Here is a 17590-nt window from a genome sequence, read left to right as displayed (position 1 = left end):
TGCAGTCTGGTTTCTCAGGTGATGCTTTACAAAGCTGTCAGCTTTCTGAGGCTGGAGCCAAAAGGCAATATTTGATATGTAAAGATGTTTGAGAGGGAGGAGGGTGAAGAGAGAAGCAAGATGTGAATGAGTCAGCCACAGCTCTTTTAAAAACAGAGCGATCGTGTTTTTAAGGAGCAGGAATTTAAGAAAAAAAAAAAAAAAAAAAAAAAAAAAAAAAAAGGCATTCATGCATTTCCACATTCCTGGCTTATCAGTTGTGAGGGCCACGCAAAGTTTGGGGAAATTCTCATCACCGCTCCTGGCAAAGTAGCGAGTGGGGCCACATGTGGCCCTCACCCCATTGTTCTCATCACCTTTCTGCTTTTGGGATTTGCTCCACACATACTGCAGAGCCCAGACCTGCCCTCAAGGAGGGCAGCAGCCTGACAATACCCAAAAGTCCCGACAGCACAGCACATGCCATGCGACGGAGCTCTATTTAGCAGGGCTGGAGGTGTCCATTCACCCCAGAATGGTGCTCTGCCCTATCAGCACGGGTTACTGTTCTGTTCCACAGCCACCCCGCTCCACGGCCATCAGCTTCCCGGGATGTACCGAGCAGGCGAGCCTGGACTTGGCGAGGGTGAGCTGGCAGACACCTGCAGACAACAAAAAGCCCTGCGTGACACCTGCCCGGCCGCCGCATCACAGCGAGCTGACGGCCTGGAGTTATCCCCACGCGGAGCTCCGCCGGCCGCACGGGATCACTCCGCACAGCCCCGCACCTGCTCACCTGGGGCCGCCCCCGCCCCGCACCGTCCCGGGGCCTCCCCCCCTCCCCCGCCCCGCCTCGGCCGTGACGTCACGACGGAACGCTGAACCGACGAAGCTTCCACGGCGCGTAGGCCCTTCCCTTTGTGACGTCACGGCCGCGGGGCGAACCTGGCCGGGCGGCGGCGGCGGCGGCAGCGAGGAGGAGGAGGAGGAGGAGGTGGAGGCTGCGGCGGCGTGGCCGACAGCCGTGGGGGCTCCGTCACAGCCCCGGCAACAGGTTGCTGCCGGCGGCTGCGCGCCCGCCCGCCCCGCAGCGGGGAATGTCAATAAAAGGGAAAACACACACGGGGAGATACAAGGGGAAACGGAAACATGAAAGAGGAAAATAAAGGAGAAAAAAAAAAAAAATCAACAAAGGAAAAAAAAGGGAGGGGGGGGACAAACGGGCCGCGGGCCCGAACAAAAAAAAAAAGGGGGGGGAAAAAAAAAAAAAAAAAAAGACAAACCCGAGGCGGCGTGTGCCGGAACGAAGTTGCAACTTGAGAGCACGCACACGGCACGGCACGCACACACCGCGCTGCCGCCCGCCGGGCCGGGATCCGGAGCACCTCCGCCCCGCACCGCTTTGTCCGCCCCGCGTCCCGCAGCCGGCGGCTGGGGCAGCCCCGCTCCCTCCGCAATGCGGATGTCTTCGCCTCGGCCGCCGGCCCCGGGCTGCTGTGGGGGGGGTGAAGGTGGATGGTGGGGGGGAGAGGGGGGGGCGGGGGTCCCGGGGAGGCACACCCGGGGTTTCGCCGGCGTAAGGCGGTTTGTAAGGTGGGATCCCACCGGGAGCCGGCGGGTCGGCGCTCCCCGTCTCCGCGTTGTGTCACCTGAGGTCAGCGCTGCCCGCAGCCCAGCGCGGCCCCCACCGGCCCGGCGGCCCCGAAGTTGACGTTCGCTGCCATTTCCTAAAAGCGCGGAGAGTCAACCGAGAGGGAGAAGGGGTCGGGCACTTACGTATTTCTTTTGAATTATATTCCTCTTGGGTCTTTCTTTGCTCATTCTGGTATCCAAATTCTGATCGCAAAAAGGGACGATTGCTTCATGAATTACGGCCGCGGCGATTCGGAAAAAAAATAAAAAAATAAAAATAAAAAATAAAATACCGAAAAAATCCTCGGGGGGAGGAGGCTGATCGCGGCGGTCTCCGTAATCCCACTTTCTTCCCGCACAATGTGATCCTCCTAGCAATAAATCCGAGGTGCGGGGATGGAGGAAAAAATAATAATAATAATAATAATAAGGTAAAAAAATCGTATGCGAAGGGAACGACGCACAAAAATACAAAATAAAAATCACTTCAGCGAGACATGGTCACGACGAAACCCCCCCCCCTTCCTCGGCACGGAAAGCGACGCCCTTGCTCTCCCCTTCCCTCCGCCTGCAGGTCCGTGGCGCCGGGGCCGCCTCACATCTTGGAGGAGGCGCGGGGAGGCGGGCGGCGGCGGCGGGGCTGCGGCGGCGGCGCCGGCACAACTCGTCGCGGTGCGGGCTGCTCGCCCCGTGTGCTCCTCCGGCTCCCCCCGAGCCAATGAGCGCGGCGCTCCGGCTGCAACTTTAAATGGACCTGAGGCTTTTTTTTTTTTTTTTTTTTTTTTTTTTTTAATATATATGTCTGCGTGTGCGCGCGCGTGTGTATATATACACACAGACAGGCACACGCACACGCACACACCGACGGGCGCCGCTCAGGGCCCGCTCGCAACTCCCAATCGGGCCGCAGCCGCAGCGCCGGCCGCGCCGCTTTCTCTTCACAGCCTGAGACGCGCGCGGAATTTGGCGACGCTCCCTCACCGCGCGGCCGCCCTCCTCGCTCCCCTCCCAGCCCCGCCCCCGGCCTCCCGGGGCTCTCCCTCCTCTCTCCTCCCCGCTCGTTCGCCTCGTGCCGGCCATGCCGCGGGGCCCGCCGCTCTGCCGGCACCCGGCCCGGCCTGTGGGGCTCGGCGTGTGGCCCGAGAACGGTCCCTTTGCTGCAGGGAAAGTTGTAGTTCCCTCGCTACAAAATGGCGACGGGCAAAAACTACACCTCCCGGCGAGCTTCGCGCGCCTCCCTCGCTCGCCGCCGATTGGCCGCTCGGCGAGTAATCCCCTCGGCGGCGCCCCCCCCTCTGTCCCTCCGCGGTTGGTTTCCCCCTCCTGCGTGCCCGCCTCCCCCCCCCTCCGTGCTCGGTGGTGCAGGCGGGGGGCGCTGGGGCGGGCGCCGCCCGCGGGAGGGGGCGGCACGGCCGGGAGCCGCGTGAGGAGGAGGTGGAGAAGGAGGAGGAGGAGGAGGAAGTTTATTGCCGAAGGGGAGCGGAGGGCGGCCCGGCGCCGCGTGAGCCCGCCGGGATTCGTGTCTGGGCTGCCGGAGGAGCCCGGGGGTCGAGCGCGCTGCGGTACCGCGCTGTTTTTTGCGCCCATTGGGCTGGCGGGGTGCGAGCGTGAGATGGAGCGGGAGCGTCAATAAAAGCTACGGGGGAACTGGGCGCGAGAAGGGCCGCGCGTGTTGAGGGATGGCATAGAGCTTTGGGAAGGGTATCGAGCAGGGAGAGAAGCGATGGCTTCCTGCTGAGCTGTCACGAGGGCTGCTGTACGGTACTGGTGCTTTGCAGTGCAGCTCGGGAACGCTGCTGGTAGATAACAAACTATACATACATTCCTGTGCACGTGCTCATCCCTGCGCTCCAAATGTGGTTTTCCTGGTGTGGAAACTCATGGCAGGCTGTTCAGTGGATGTGCTTGCAGGCAGGTGAGCTGGACGTCCAGAAGGCACCAGAACCTCTGGTTTTTTGCTGTATCCCATGATAGTGACAGGACAAGGGGGATCTTCTCTTACACTGGTATCTTGCTGGTACCTGCATCTTCTCTTACACTAGTATATAAGCATAGCGTTCTCCATTTACTCTAGAAACAAAACACAATATTTGAAACATAAAATGGAAAAAAATCAAGTTACACCATAATTTGATAGAATGGTTTGGGTCGGAATGGACCTTAAAACCCAGCCAGCTCCAACCCCCTGCCATGGACAGGGTTGTTACCCCTAAATCTCATTGCCCAGAGCCCATCCAACCTGGTCTTGAACACCTCTAAGGATGGGGCATCCACAGCTGCCCTGGGCAGCCTGTGCCAGTGCTTCACCACACTTGAAGCAAAAAAATTTTTCCCCAGACTTTTAATCTAAATCTCCCATCTTTTAGTTTAAAACCATTCCCCCTTGTCTGTCACTATCTGCCCATAGTAAAAAGTTGTTTTCCTTCCTTGGTTATAAGCTCCTTTTCCTTTCGTACAAGACGGCTGCAATGAGGTCTCCCTGCAGCCTTCTACAAGCTGAACATACACAGCTCCCTCAGCCTGTCTTTGTAGGAGAAGTGCTCCAGCCCTTGGATCATCTTCCTGGCCCTCCTCTGAACCACCAACAGCTCAGTATCTTTCTTGTTCTGGACACAGTAATCTAGATGGGACCTTACAAAGGCAGACTAGAGAGGGAAATTTCTTATTTTCATTTTGCTTCTTTATGCTTACTACTAATCACTTTAGGCATTTTTTGTAGCCTTCTTTAAAAAGTCATTAAGTTGTGTTTGGCCTCATCTGTTGTCAAGATTCTGTGGTAACAACAAATGGTAATCGTGTTCATTTTCAAAGACTTTTCTGTAGGCCTCCTCTAAGAAAATATACGTTGTGTCCAAGTATTCTCCAACTTTCTGCCCTCAGTGATTTTTATTATGATACCCATGTAGCTTGAAGGCCTAGGACATATAAGAACAAAACACTTCCATCTCAGTTTTTCTCCAGTTAAGAGTGATGAGTCTCTGCCTTTCTTTCCTGGAGACTTCTCAGGAAAATAGAAGAGGCAGAAATGGTCGCTGACATATTTCTAAGTCAGTCATTAAGCAAAATGTTACTGTATCTCACCTACTTAGCTTTTCTCAAATAAAGTAGGGTAACAAAACAACGTTTTTCTCCCTTCTCTTTTAACTGTTTGTAAATCTTGGTCTTGCTGTGTTTGGTACTTGCTTTTGTACCATGTGTAGAACAAAACCTTACCGTCAGTGCAAACTAACAAATCTTTTTCTCAAGATTGGATGACAGAAATCTTTTGCATAGATCCATGGCTATATTTATGTTTGTGCCCCATTTTACAAAGCATCATATCACTCAGTATCATTTATCTGTGTTCTAGCTGATTCCTCTGTTTTAACTTGTGTGCACTTTGGATACTGATATCAGAGTTAAACTGGTTTAGAAATTAATTAAATGCTGATACAATAGTAGTTAATATCACAGATTAACTGCTGCTAATGTCAGTATTTGTCACTACAGTAGCTCCCATCCTGACCAGTTCCACCTGTAACTACAGGTGTTAAGTATTGATAATACTTAAGCGACTCATACAGAGTTTCCTGGCTTGTATCTCATTAATTTCTTCATTGTATGCCATTCTTTTACAAGGACTTACATGGATTTATAAAAGAGCCCTAAAACTGGATCTGTGTGTTATACAGTTATCTTTACTGCTGTCTAGTCAGCCTTTCCAGCAACTCACAAAGAGCAGAACAGGCTGGATGTCCTGAAACATGACCGTACCATTCAAAAAGCTTTGGCTTTTCTCAGGGTGGGTTATTTGTTTGCATGAGTATAATGCATTTTATGCTTCATGCATTTGGACTTGTGTCTACTAAACATCACAGCTGCTGCTTGTTCTCTTTGAGAAAGAGGTGGAAATATGTCCTAGCACATAAGATAAAGAGGGAGCTCCATTAAAAAGGAACCTCGTTGATACCCCTCCAGCTACTAGAGCTTTCACGGTATTTCCCTGCCTCACATCTCAACACAGATAAAATCTCTTTAAGAGGTTGTAGGAAAAGAACATTCATCATAGCTGACTTGTGTGTGTGACTACTCTTTTAATAGGAGACCATTATTTTTTGGAACTGTTTGACTTGGAAGGCATATATATATGCAAAATATTTTTACGTGTCCTCAGAGTTCTCTTGGGGCAAGATTTTCAGTAAGCTAATGGAGAAAGTCTTGGTATGGTTGTCTGACAAAGTTTTGAAAGAATATTTAATTTGTAAGGCAAATGAAGAGCTACTATAAATCAAAGCACACCTTTTTAGACTTTTGTTTGTTTGCTTGTTTTTGGTCAAACAGGTAAAATAATAGGCACAAATAGTACGGGAAGGCCAAAAGAACATATAGGGCAAATTGGTGGGTCATAATTCACCAGTCAGCAAACAAAGGGCATGATGCCAGACAAGTTCATCCATAATAGAAGCCTTGTCCTGGGGATAGGCTGTGATCATTTGTGGACAGATGGCAGCTTGCCAGTTCGTAAAAACAACTTCTGGATACCCCTTCCTCAAATGTGGTGTACTTACCTGTATAATGTCTGCCTAAGAAAAGAAAAAATTACATTTTCTAGTTTTGAAAAGGATGCAACTTTGCCTTCTGGTATTTATTCACTTGTGTGGATGAAAGCAAAGCCGTCTGTACATTAAGAAGGACAAGGGTGGGAATGTTGGTAGTTTCACACTGAGGCTTACAGAGCTTGCTTCTTGCCCTGATTCTTCAGGCTGGAGGTCTGTAGAGACACTGTAGTGCACAGAGACTTCTCATTTTTAGATGACTTCCTAGGCGCTTAAAGAACTGCTCAAAATAAGTAGGAAGTTTTACACCCCCAATTTTGTGAAAATGAAAGATGTTCCCATACAGCAGCTTTTAGTTCCACAAACACCATTTATGTATAGTGTATTTTGTGTTTGAGAGGACAGAACTTTACCATAGACAAACAACTCTTTCTCATATGGGTAAGAAAGAAAGAAAGGAAGGTGTAAATACTCAGAATGCTGGATTTTTGGGAGTAATACCTGCCCCTGACTCGAATTGATGCCTAGCTTCAGTGTCCCATAATTAGAGTTTCTTTCTTTTTGGCCATGTTTCAAGCATCTTGCCTTTCCCATATTCATATTCTGTCTCGTTGTTTTTCATTGATCTTAAGAGTTGCATAGCTCATTCCTGTAACATTGGAGTCAAAAGTTGAAGATGGAGCTACAAGAGAAAGATGGCTACTGCTTGGATGAATCCCTTGCTGAAGAGGGAAGCAGTACTTCCTTTTATTTGTTATCTCAGGGAAATAGAGATATATGTAGCCAGTTGCTGGCAGGCAGTTTGGCCGCTTCCCCACAACCTTATAGTTGGTGAAACACACACATAAAATGCAAACAAAATGTCCATCCAACATAGCAATCTAGCATACTCAAGAAGTGCTGTATCTGCATCTGAGGATTCCCAACAGCAGCTGCCATCATGCGCTTAATCTCTACATGTGTAGTGGATTCTGTATCACATGCACAACGAGTCTGGATTCATGCAATGTAGATTTATGCATGTGATTTAAAATCCCCTGGGCAATTGAGATATGGTGCCTAGCATCTCCTGGATCTTTGAGGCAGCCTTAACGTGCACATGCAGGCAGACACTACACAGATGGTTAGAGTGAAAGGATATTAAAATGGCTAAGTTAAGCACTCAGAAGTTACAAAATGCCAGAATTAGGAAATGCTTATGCAATCTTAATTCCATCCATACATCCATATATTGCTTTATAATAATCTTAAAATAGATCACATACCTTTCCCCCTTCCTTCCATAGGAAGATTGGTTTTCATACAGTGTATTAAAGGAGTCTGCTCTGGGGATGAATTAGAGTGCACGCTGGAGGAAAGTGGTGTCTGTTGAACTCTTAGCCTCGTGTTCCTATGAACACAAGATGGGAAGACATAATCTCATTGTTAAGGCTGAGCGTTGCTTTGGAGAAGTTGATTCTCTGCCAGGGAGCGTGATGCTGGAGAAGCCATTTACATCAATCTTTTAATACTGGCCAGGTCAGCACTACTGATCGGTACGTAAATAGCACAGTTGTCAGGTAGGTGATGAATTGTGACTTGTGACCATCATAGCTCTTTGATCCAAATCTCCTGGTGTGCAGGATACTTTGTTCCCCACTTGAAAATGTAGAAGAGGAGGTGGGCAAATAAATATATCAGTGGTTACTAACATGTAGTTGTAGGTCACGCATTGTGTTTCTCATTTTATGGATTCTCTTAGGACTACACGTGCATCTGCACCAAAGACTGCTGGAAGCTCTATCCTTTGAACTCTCAGAGAATATGTCATGCATAGTACTAGCAAGAATCAGGCTTTAGGTACTTTGAGACTCTTCAGATATTAATTTCTAGCTGCCTCAGTGTGTGATCTGTAAACGGGAGCAAACATTTCTTCATCTTACAGAAATGATGAAAAACAGCGTTTGTGGACAATCAGTGGTGCTGTTAGTGCGTGCACTGCAGAAAAGGCTAAATCTCTTCACTTAGCTCTTTGTCTGCTTTTTCCCTACTGCATTCAGTACTATGTCAGCTTTTCTTTTCTTCACATTTTATTTCACTGCTTTTTATAGCTGGCAATATAAGGGTGTTTGTCCTTGTGATATTGTTCAGTGTTTACTGCAGTTTGCTTAGTTGCTCTGCATCTGTTGAGTAAAGTAGGATAGTGGGAGAGTAACCCTTGAAGGGTGTGAAGACACACAAGCTTGAACAAGAATGGTCAAAGTGGTGGGAACTTGTGTTCTTTGTTTCAGTGCAAGTTGCTGCATTAACTTGGAAGTTTGCATGAATGTGAACTATTTCAGTTAAGTCAGTAATTTAACCGGTCTGCTAAATTAAGGTAAGACATTTTTACTCTGAAATAAGAGCTCAGCATGGAAGAAGGGGAACAGGAATGTGGCTTAGTGGATGGAGGGAATCGAGAGAAATAGTCCACCCAGCTTTTCTTCTCTTTCTCTTCCTTCTTTTTGCGCATCTGAAAGTTTGTGCTTCTCTTCCTTTCCTCATTTCTCAAAGCCTTGTGAAGAGTGTAATACTTACTTTGAGCTGTGCACAAGATGAGGCTAGTGGGACCAGTGCAGACTCTGTCTGTTGTGATCTGAGCATGGGTCAGGTAGATGGCCAAGATGAGGGTCCCTGCATGCTCACCTCTGCCCTTCCCTTTGTGTAATGACAGGCTAGTCCAAACTGGAGCAATATGCTGCTCTCCCAAGGGAGTCCAGTGTGAGCAAAAGAGGCATGGGGAGGAAAAGATAGTCACCCTGCTCGTATTTTTTTGTTGGGAAGGAGTTCAGGAAAGCAGGGTGGGAGGGAAAGGCAGGGCAGGGTAAGACACTAAGAGGGGAAGATAGAAAGTAGGACCAGAATCAGTGTAGAAAATGACATAGGGAGTGAGAAGGGAGTAGGGCTGGAGAAGGGGGACAGGGAGGAGGTAGCTGGAAAGGGGTAGGAACTAGTTCCCCACAGAAGTCAAGTCAGGTGATTTTCAGGGAAGAAGGGAAGAGGCAGCACAGGTTATACTCCAGGGTGAGCTAGAGCCTACAGGGACTCTCAGTTCAGCCAATGCTACTAACATGTCATTTTCACAGTTGCCTTTGCTGTCTGCATGTCAGCTCAGTCTGGGCAGAGACTCTCTTCCAAGGCTATTTGCCTTAGCAGCAGGCAACACTGAGGCCTTTCTATGAGAGAGACAAGGTTGTCTTGAGTGAGGTGGCATATTTTTCAAAGATGGAGAGTACAGATGGCTCTGAAATGAGCTGTGGCTTGCTGGAGTTCATCTTTATAGACAGTAACAATGCTCCCCTCGCAAGCACAGAACATACACAGCTTTTCTTCTGGGGAAAAAAAACCCCAAAAAAAAAACAAAGAAGACCACAACAAATGAAAAACAACAAAGAAAAAACAAACCAGTCACTTACAGCTGATTCCAGCTGATGAATAATGTGAAAAAGTGGTGAACCTACCCTCAAGCTCGGCTCCAGCACAGGCAATGTTGGCATTGCCAGTGTCCAACTTAGTAGCCAAAGTTTAGCCATCATTTTGCCTTGTACCTAACTATTTCACACATCTGAAACACAGAGTATTGCATTTGCATTACAGTAGAGTATAATTAATTTTGAGCACAGAAACTGTGCAATTTTCAATAAAAGATCATCTTTGTAAGTAATCAAGAGTCACACAAATATGGTGAGGGCTCTTGCTGGAAAGACAGAAACAGAAAATGATTGTTGTAGTTCTAAGAAAACTTACCAACAATTCAGTGTTTAACAGTAACATACCCAAGGCCTGGTCCTGCAGAAAGATGGGCAACCTCAGCTCCTTTTGGTGTTTGACCAGTTTTTGAAGTATCCCAGCACTGTACAGCACTGAGAACCTGAAATAATGAAGCAAAGAGCAAATGGTATGAAATAAATTACAGGAGCAACTTGATTGTTCTTAGTAACATCTTTTGTTGCCCAAGAGCTGGATATGTTTATTCCTTGTTTGCATTAGCCAATTATAAGAACTCCAGTGGTGGTCTCTGTTGTTGTTATCAATTTTTTAGTATGCGCTGGCTTTGGATGCACATTCTTAAAGTCTTCCACTGTTGTGTGTTCAGGCAATGTTTTGCTGGAATTTGTGTTCTCATTTTTGTTTGGTTCACGCCATGCCTTCCAGCATTGCAATACATGTGTAAACATGGTTGATGCTGAGGCAATAGCTTGGTGTGAGAGGCTACGACAAAACACCAGCTGTTTCTGAAGACATCACCTGCTGCTATTGAGAGGTTCAGGTTAGCAATTCTAAGTGTTACAAGGATCTGTAGGACCTATGTTTTGAACTGCTTTCCATTTACATGCCTGACTATTTTAGGAATCATTCTTTCTTGAGTGTCCTTATACTTTATGAAATGTGAGCTCAGGGAATATGGATAATAAAGCTGAGTTACTGTCCTTGAGTGTTCATAGATTTAAGGATACTGGGCATGAGTGAATAGTGGCAAAAGCTGAGTTAGGTTTAAAATAACATCAGCAACAACAGCGAGAGGATGTCCCAATGTAATGTCATCCTTATCTTAATTCTCGAGGGACTTGGGTACAGATTTGCTTTCTTCACTGATGTGGAATGCAGCATACCAGGAAGGCAACAGGCTCAGTGAAGTCGCCAGCCAGCCAGCTTCCACAATGTCTGCTGCCAACCAATCTGCAAAGATATCATTATCCCCAGAAAAAACTATTTGTTTGATTTCAAAGCCCCAGTGGGCCCAGCTCCTTCCTGCCTAGCAGCATAGCAGGCTCCCTTTGTGGCCCGGGGAAGAGATTACTTGCTGGCCTGTGAGAGTGGTTCTCGGTAATTGGCTTACAGGGAGTGCTGTGTGAGAGTATCTGGCTTGTTTAATTGTTTGTTTTATTAAAGTTTGTTTATTAAAGCGAATGTCTGGTCACAATGAAAACATGTTTTTTTGAAGCCTGTGTATTGCCAAGAGAGCAGACCAGAGCACTGATTGGGTTATTGCTTCCTGAGGATGAGCAGTGTGCACAGAGCCCTGTGGGCCTCAAGGGCAGTGTCTCACTGTCTCCTCTCTCCTCTTTTCCAGTCGAGTTCTGCCTGTTCTGCTGCCGCCTGGCTCCCCACAGGCATCCCAGGATGACGAGGCAGGGAGTAGCTTCACCCCTGGCATTTTCAAAAAGAGAGGGTTAGATCTGTGTTTGCAGATTGCAATGTGATACAGGAGTACCAAAGCTACCAAAGTACCAAAGACTACCTCTAGATATCAAGCTGAGGAAGTAGAGAGATGAGCTCAAGTATTCTGCTGCAAAAATGCAATTGTTTACTGTTAGGTCATTACCCTAGGAAGGTAAATCAGTGCAAAAAAAAAAGTCTGTCTCTAGTACCCACAGCAACTTAGCCAGCATTGCAGCAGTTGTGTACCCAATCAGTTGTGTTTGTTAACTAACAAGTTTTCAAACTATCAGTGTTACCTGCGTATTAAAAATATGCTTGGGCTTTTGAGTCTCTCTGCCATTCTCACTACATTTGGCTGGGAAACATACACACCTGCAGTTGTCATGAGAAGTGTGGGCAACAGCCTCAGTAGCCCTTTTTTAGTAAGTGCATTCCTGGTAATTTATATAGTCATAACATCAATCATAATATTTGTCTTGCCTATCTGGGCCATGGGATGGATCATCTTGTGAACCATGGAAGATCAATTTTGGAAACAAGATAATCTTGTTCAGGATTTAAGGGTTTTGGAAGTGGAGCATCTCATGACTGTATAATTATATGTTTGTGTGTTGCAGTTTCTCTTCATGAAGCATAACACAAATGATCTCAAGCTTTCTTAGCAAATAGTTCAGGCCTAGGGAATTGTGTGGATGGGGAAATGGCGTGGGAACACAATTACTTTTGAGTGAGTCAAAGACTGGAATTCCCTCTATAACCAGTAACACTGTCTGCCAACTTTTGTGTTCAGAGCTGCAGTGGTTTGGTTTGCTGAAACACTTCACGGCTAGACTTACGTTATTCAGTTCTATTGCTAGCACTGGCTCTGGACAGCTGAGCAAAGCAAATGTTCCCAGGAAGAAGCATGAACTGGAGGTGTGAGGTTAAAATGAAATATCTTGCTGGCCTGAGGAGAGAGCAGCAGGGAGACGATTTTTAAATCCTAGTTGTGAGACCTGTGCTGTAAGTATTGAGTGTAGGGTTCTGTATTTAGAAGAGTGTACTGCAATCAATCTGTGTCCACAGGGACATGTGCAAATAGGTGCCATTATCCACTTAGCCACAGCAGTGTTTTCTGTTTGGTTACTGGTTGGTTCAGTCCTGAAGTGATTACACCTTGAACTTCTTTCTTCTGAAGTTTCACCTACAAATTTCACCCTTGTAGGATGGCCAGATTCGTCACCTTGCTGTGATTTTTGTAGGTAGCACAGCTGGATGACGTAAGACTTCTGAAGGGAGGATTTGGGATGGACATCTCTAGGGCGATTTGTTAGTGTCATGTTGCTTCTTGTCCCATGTGCTGCAGGTTGCTCTGTTGAGGTGATGCTATTGTAGAGCTCTCCTCTCCAATACGACCTTGTAGAGGTTGCCAATCAACCTCCAGATTGCGAGTGGGGTCTGTCAGTCAGGGTCTTCACCATCTCCAGGGCTCTGGTGTTTTCCCCCTCAGCCATTTATATGGTTGGTTGGGTGAGAATTTCTCACCTGTTCCTGTAGCAGAATTGTATGGGGACAGTAAGGATGTGTGACATACAGAGGAAAGCTGTTGTGCTCCTTCTTGTTGGGCAGTGGTCACATCATCTCCTGACCCAGAATGGGCAATGGCTGGAGACTGCTGTCTGTCATATTCTGCCCTTTGCCTTCCAGGTTTTCGTTCTCCAATCTTGTTTTCAGTCTGCCCCCTTAAAAAAACAACCTAGCTGCAGAGGCCTGCAATATTGCTTAGCAGATGTAGATTTTGCTAAAACACACTGACACATACATATAGTTCTGGCTGGTGGTGTCTGTGTATGAATAAACATAACTACCCATGATGTGGAATCAAGCTACTGTGGAAATGAAGCATGCTTTTTAATAACTGTGTGTGGTGAAATAGTTAGAAATGCATGACTGTGCAGTGTAGACAGGGTCTGATATATCATTCATTTGTACATTTGTAATTAATTGTAAGAACAAGATTGTTCTTTGCATGTGTTCTTTCCTAGCTGCCAAGCACAGCAGAGCTATAACGATCTTGTACCTTGAGCTTGTAATAAAATATTGTTGGTAACCTAGCAAAGAAATTTCTTAATTAAGTTTGCTACACAAAATCCCATAATGCTTCCTTATGTATCTTATATATGTGTGCTTTTTGGTTTTGTTTTTGTTGGAACTCCTAAATGACTTTTACCTCTGAATATAATCAAAAACAAAAATTTCTGATGTTTAAGAAACATTTCTGCATATTTTTTCCATCTGGATATAATGGAGCATAATTTAAGACTATGGGCAGAGGAGGGGGTAAATGATGCATGTAATGATTGTTTTAACATTTACAAGAAAATAATTTATTTAAATTGGATTAAGCCTTAATATTATCACACTTTTCTACCTGATTTAACATGGAGGAAAAGGGTAGAAGAAGGGGGAGAAGGCGATTTCATGGTAAAGTGTTTTAAGTATTTACTATTTTCTTTTCTTTTTGATCATCCAGGCATCCTGCCCCACAGCCATGTAAATTTTCCTCTATACGAATGTTCATTGTTGCCTTCTACATTCCTCTGCTGACAGTGAAGAGGACATGCTAAATCAAACTGACAGAAAAACTGGACATAAGCTTGGCCAGGACGCCCAAATTCATACTACTGAAACAAAAGGTAAAGGAACAGCAAAGAATAATTTGATTTTGTACATAAGTGGTTTTAACTACTCCATTCATCACATTGGTATCTCTAGTATACAAATTCAGAGTGAGACAGAAAAATAAGTGCTTGCTTAGAATACGAGTCCTAAGGGGTTGTGGCTTTTTTCTGTCCCCAGCAGTTTTCATACCAGCCTAATTATTTCAGCTGAGAATGGGAGGCCATGTCCAAACTTCATCAGCTTCATCTAATTCTTTTCCCTGCTCCACAGGAGAGGAATCAAGTGGGATAAATTCTGTATCCATATGGTCCTCAAGCTTTGAGTCTGCCAATTGAAGTGTTTTGTTTATAATAGATGCTGGTTTGATGAGAAGGAAAAAAAAACAGCAACCTACTATAGCTGAAGGAGTTCCATTAGTGGCAGAACCAGCAAAGCCTGGTTTCATATAGGTTGGTATCTCACGGTTTGATAGTGAATTACAATTGTCTCTTTTCCTAAAGTAGGGTCATTTGTCAGGTCTCTCTCCCATGTGGATTCTTTAATGTTTCATAAGGTTTTAAATCCATGTCACAGCCTTTCTTTTTCAGTTAGGGCACTTTTAAAATCTCTTTCTTATCCTAGCTATTTATTTTTTAAAAAGGACACAGGAATTTTGAAATCTCTATTTCTCTGTTGCATTTGATTGAAATAGAAAAAAATAAACTGAAAACTCAGTGTGCGACTGCACAAACTTCAGTGTCCAAGCAACGAAAGCAAAAAATGGTAATATCTTGCTGAGTACATTGCCTGGTTTCAGTCTGTACTTAAATTCACAGAATCACAGGATCACAGAATGATTTGGGTCGGAAAAACCTTAAAACCCAGCCAGCTCCAACCCCCTGCCATGGACAGGCTTGCTACCCACTAGATCAGACTGCCCAGGGCCCCATCCAACCTGGCCTTGCATACCTCCAGGGATGGAGCACCACAGCTTCCCTGGGCAGCCTGTGCCAGTGCCTCACCATTCTCATAGTGAAGAATTTTTCCTAACATCTAACCTAAATCTCCCCTCTTTTAGTTTAAAACCATTCCCTCTTGTTCTACCAATGTCAGATCTGTAAAAGGTCAGTCTTCATCTTGTTCAGGAGCTCCTTTTAAATACTGAGAGGCCTCAATGCAGTCTCCCCAAGAGCCTTCTCCAAGCTGAACAAGCTCAGCTCCCTCAGTCTTTATTTGTGGGAGAGAAGTTCCAGCCCTCTGATCATTCTCTTTGTCCTTCTTCCAGATTCATACCTCCCGAATCCCGTTCATCTTGTAGAGCTACTGTTGTCAAAGGGGTATATTATGGCTTTATGAAGCATCAGAGAATGATTATTTCAATTCTTATCAAAATAACATTTTCTTCCAGTCTCATTTCCATTAAAGTCAACTGTATATCTCTCATTGTCCTCAACAGGAGCTAGATTTGCTTTTACAGCTGTGATCAATACTCAGAGACTGGGGCAAACTTATTGTCACCAACATACTGTTGACGATTGCTCTGTAAAACAGAAAGACTTATTTCCAATTCTAGTTTCAGTTCACAAAGCTGAAAGAGTTGAAAATCTCATGTTTGTAAATTTAGAAAATTACCTTTGTGTATTATGGTGACATAACACTCATGGAATTCCACAGTGCCTGTTTTGTCTAATAGATTCACTTTTTAAACTTTAAAGACACTTCAGATAAATGAAAGGTTAACTTCTAAACACATTTTTAGTGTGTGCATAAGCTCCTGTTTACTTGGGAAATACAGTATCAGTAGAGTACTTCTCACTTTAAAGTTTATGAATTTCTTTCTTCTCCTTAATTCTTTGAGGTGTCAGTACTGAGAAGGATGAATCATTTATTAGTGGGAGGCCTGACACATGATGAAATCACTATCTGACACTTCAATGACTTCCAGTGTTGTTCTGTGAACATTCAGCTAAGCACGGCTGAAATGATGCAGTTCCGTAGGTAGTGTTTTCTTCCCCTTTTTTTCCCTCAAATGGATGAAGTGCTTTATCATCATAGTGTGTGAGAACTTCCCCGTTTGGTATGAATAGCCTTTGCCTGTTATTAAGAGTGATTCAGAAACTTAGATGTAGGGAAAAAATAGAACACATCTGCAGCTGGCAGAGAAGATCTTTATGATTATATTTCTACTGAGATTCAGTAAAAAGCTGAACTCATTCCACCCTTTTGTGGTGTGAGCTTTGTAAAACAGATAACATCCCAAGCCTGCAAGTTAGTACAGTTTGTAGCATTCCCTTTATGAAGCCCCATGTGAATCTCCTTTAAGTTACAAATGAAATCCAACTACAGGCTGGTTCTATGCTGACCACTAGATTACTTCCTGATCGGAGCAGTCCTCTCATCCCAGGCATTTAGGATATGAGCTGGCATCTGACAATAAAGTAATTGGTAACAATTGACCATATGACAATAAGATGGAAAGTTGTATCAAAAAGAAAATTAATTCCCTTTCTAGTGTCTTCACTCCAGTAAGCAATTCTGTAAGCATATTCATTAGAAGTTTTGCTTTGCTGAGCTTATTTCTGAGTAAATCTTTTCCTTTCCCTCTTTCCCTTTTCTCTTTCCCTCTTTTCTTTTCCCTCTTCTCCTTATTACTACAGTTCACTATTCTCCTCTCCAGCAAACTCTGCAGTAGTTTCAGGCTTTTAAGGTATTTTCCTGCTCCACACAATTCAGACTCTGAGCACTTACTCCCAATCCCTTCCTAAGCCACATTACTCCAGCCATTCAGATGTTCTGCTGTAAATGAAATGTCACGGGCTGGGAACCTGCAGGTACACACTCTTCTTCAAGTACCAAATCTGGCACCTAAATGTGACTTCAGGGTTTTCTTTTAACCTAACTGTTTTCTCTCTTTGCTTCCTCAGAAGCCAAAGTACTTTTTTTTCCTGCTGAATCCAGTCCTTCCTCTCTCATTCCTTGAAATTAAGACTCCTTTTCTCTCTCATGTACTTTCTATACTGTCTGCTGCCAGAGCACCTCCAAATCTTTACGTATCTATCAGCTAACTAATGTACCTAATATACCTAAATACCTAATGTAGTCTTTACAGACATATGCCAGTCTAACAAAACGTAGTATTTGTTACTAAGGTATTCTAAAGTGACAAGGGAAGAACGTGGAAGAGCTGGCAATAAAACCCACCTTTCAAAGACAAAATGGAAGACATAAGTTGTGAGATATTCTCCCTCTCCAGTGGCTAATGTGAATAGCCTAGGTTTTGACCACCACAATTTCCATTCTAAATTATTCCACAGTTACTATTGGAAAGAAGCAGGTGACTTTTGGAGATAGTAAAACTCTGTTAATCACATGCTTGCCATTTGGTATCTTTTGTTCCTTCCCATTCCTAAATGTAAAACCATACAAACATCAGATGCAATTACGTTCATGCGCTGCCTGACTTGTCAGGGTCTAAAGAAAAGTCTGGTAAACTTCAGAAAAGGAGGGAAGTTATTTCTATTTTCAGTCCAGAAAGGCTTTGATCTGGTCCTTTACCATCTTCTTTCCTGAGCAGCTGTTTGTGATCAAATCATCTGTCACATCAGGTTTAGATCCTGATGGTT

The 17590-nt window shown here is 44.9% G+C and overlaps 1 protein-coding gene across 2 annotated transcripts in view; it reads right to left on the bottom strand.

The window, feature by feature from the left end:
* JARID2 (jumonji and AT-rich interaction domain containing 2) overlaps positions 1–2182 on the bottom strand; it is a 203343-nt gene extending 201161 nt beyond the window's left edge. The window contains exon 1 of one of the 2 annotated variants that reach the window (XM_042869275.1): positions 1756–2182. In XM_042869275.1, coding sequence (XP_042725209.1) covers positions 1756–1800 — 45 coding nt within the window. In that variant the 5' untranslated portion in view covers positions 1801–2182. The remainder of the gene's footprint in view (positions 1–1755) is intronic. The other variant, XM_042869276.1, reaches the window with a different exon arrangement.
* Between the last annotated feature and the right edge of the window lie 15408 nt (positions 2183–17590).

This window comes from Lagopus leucura, unplaced genomic scaffold (assembly GCF_019238085.1).
Source record: "Lagopus leucura isolate 7727_CA_CO unplaced genomic scaffold, USGS_WTPT01 Super-Scaffold_100002, whole genome shotgun sequence".
NCBI lineage: Eukaryota > Metazoa > Chordata > Aves > Galliformes > Phasianidae > Lagopus > Lagopus leucura.
Note: the sequence above shows the minus strand (reverse complement) of the source record. Positions and strands in the feature narration are given on the sequence as shown.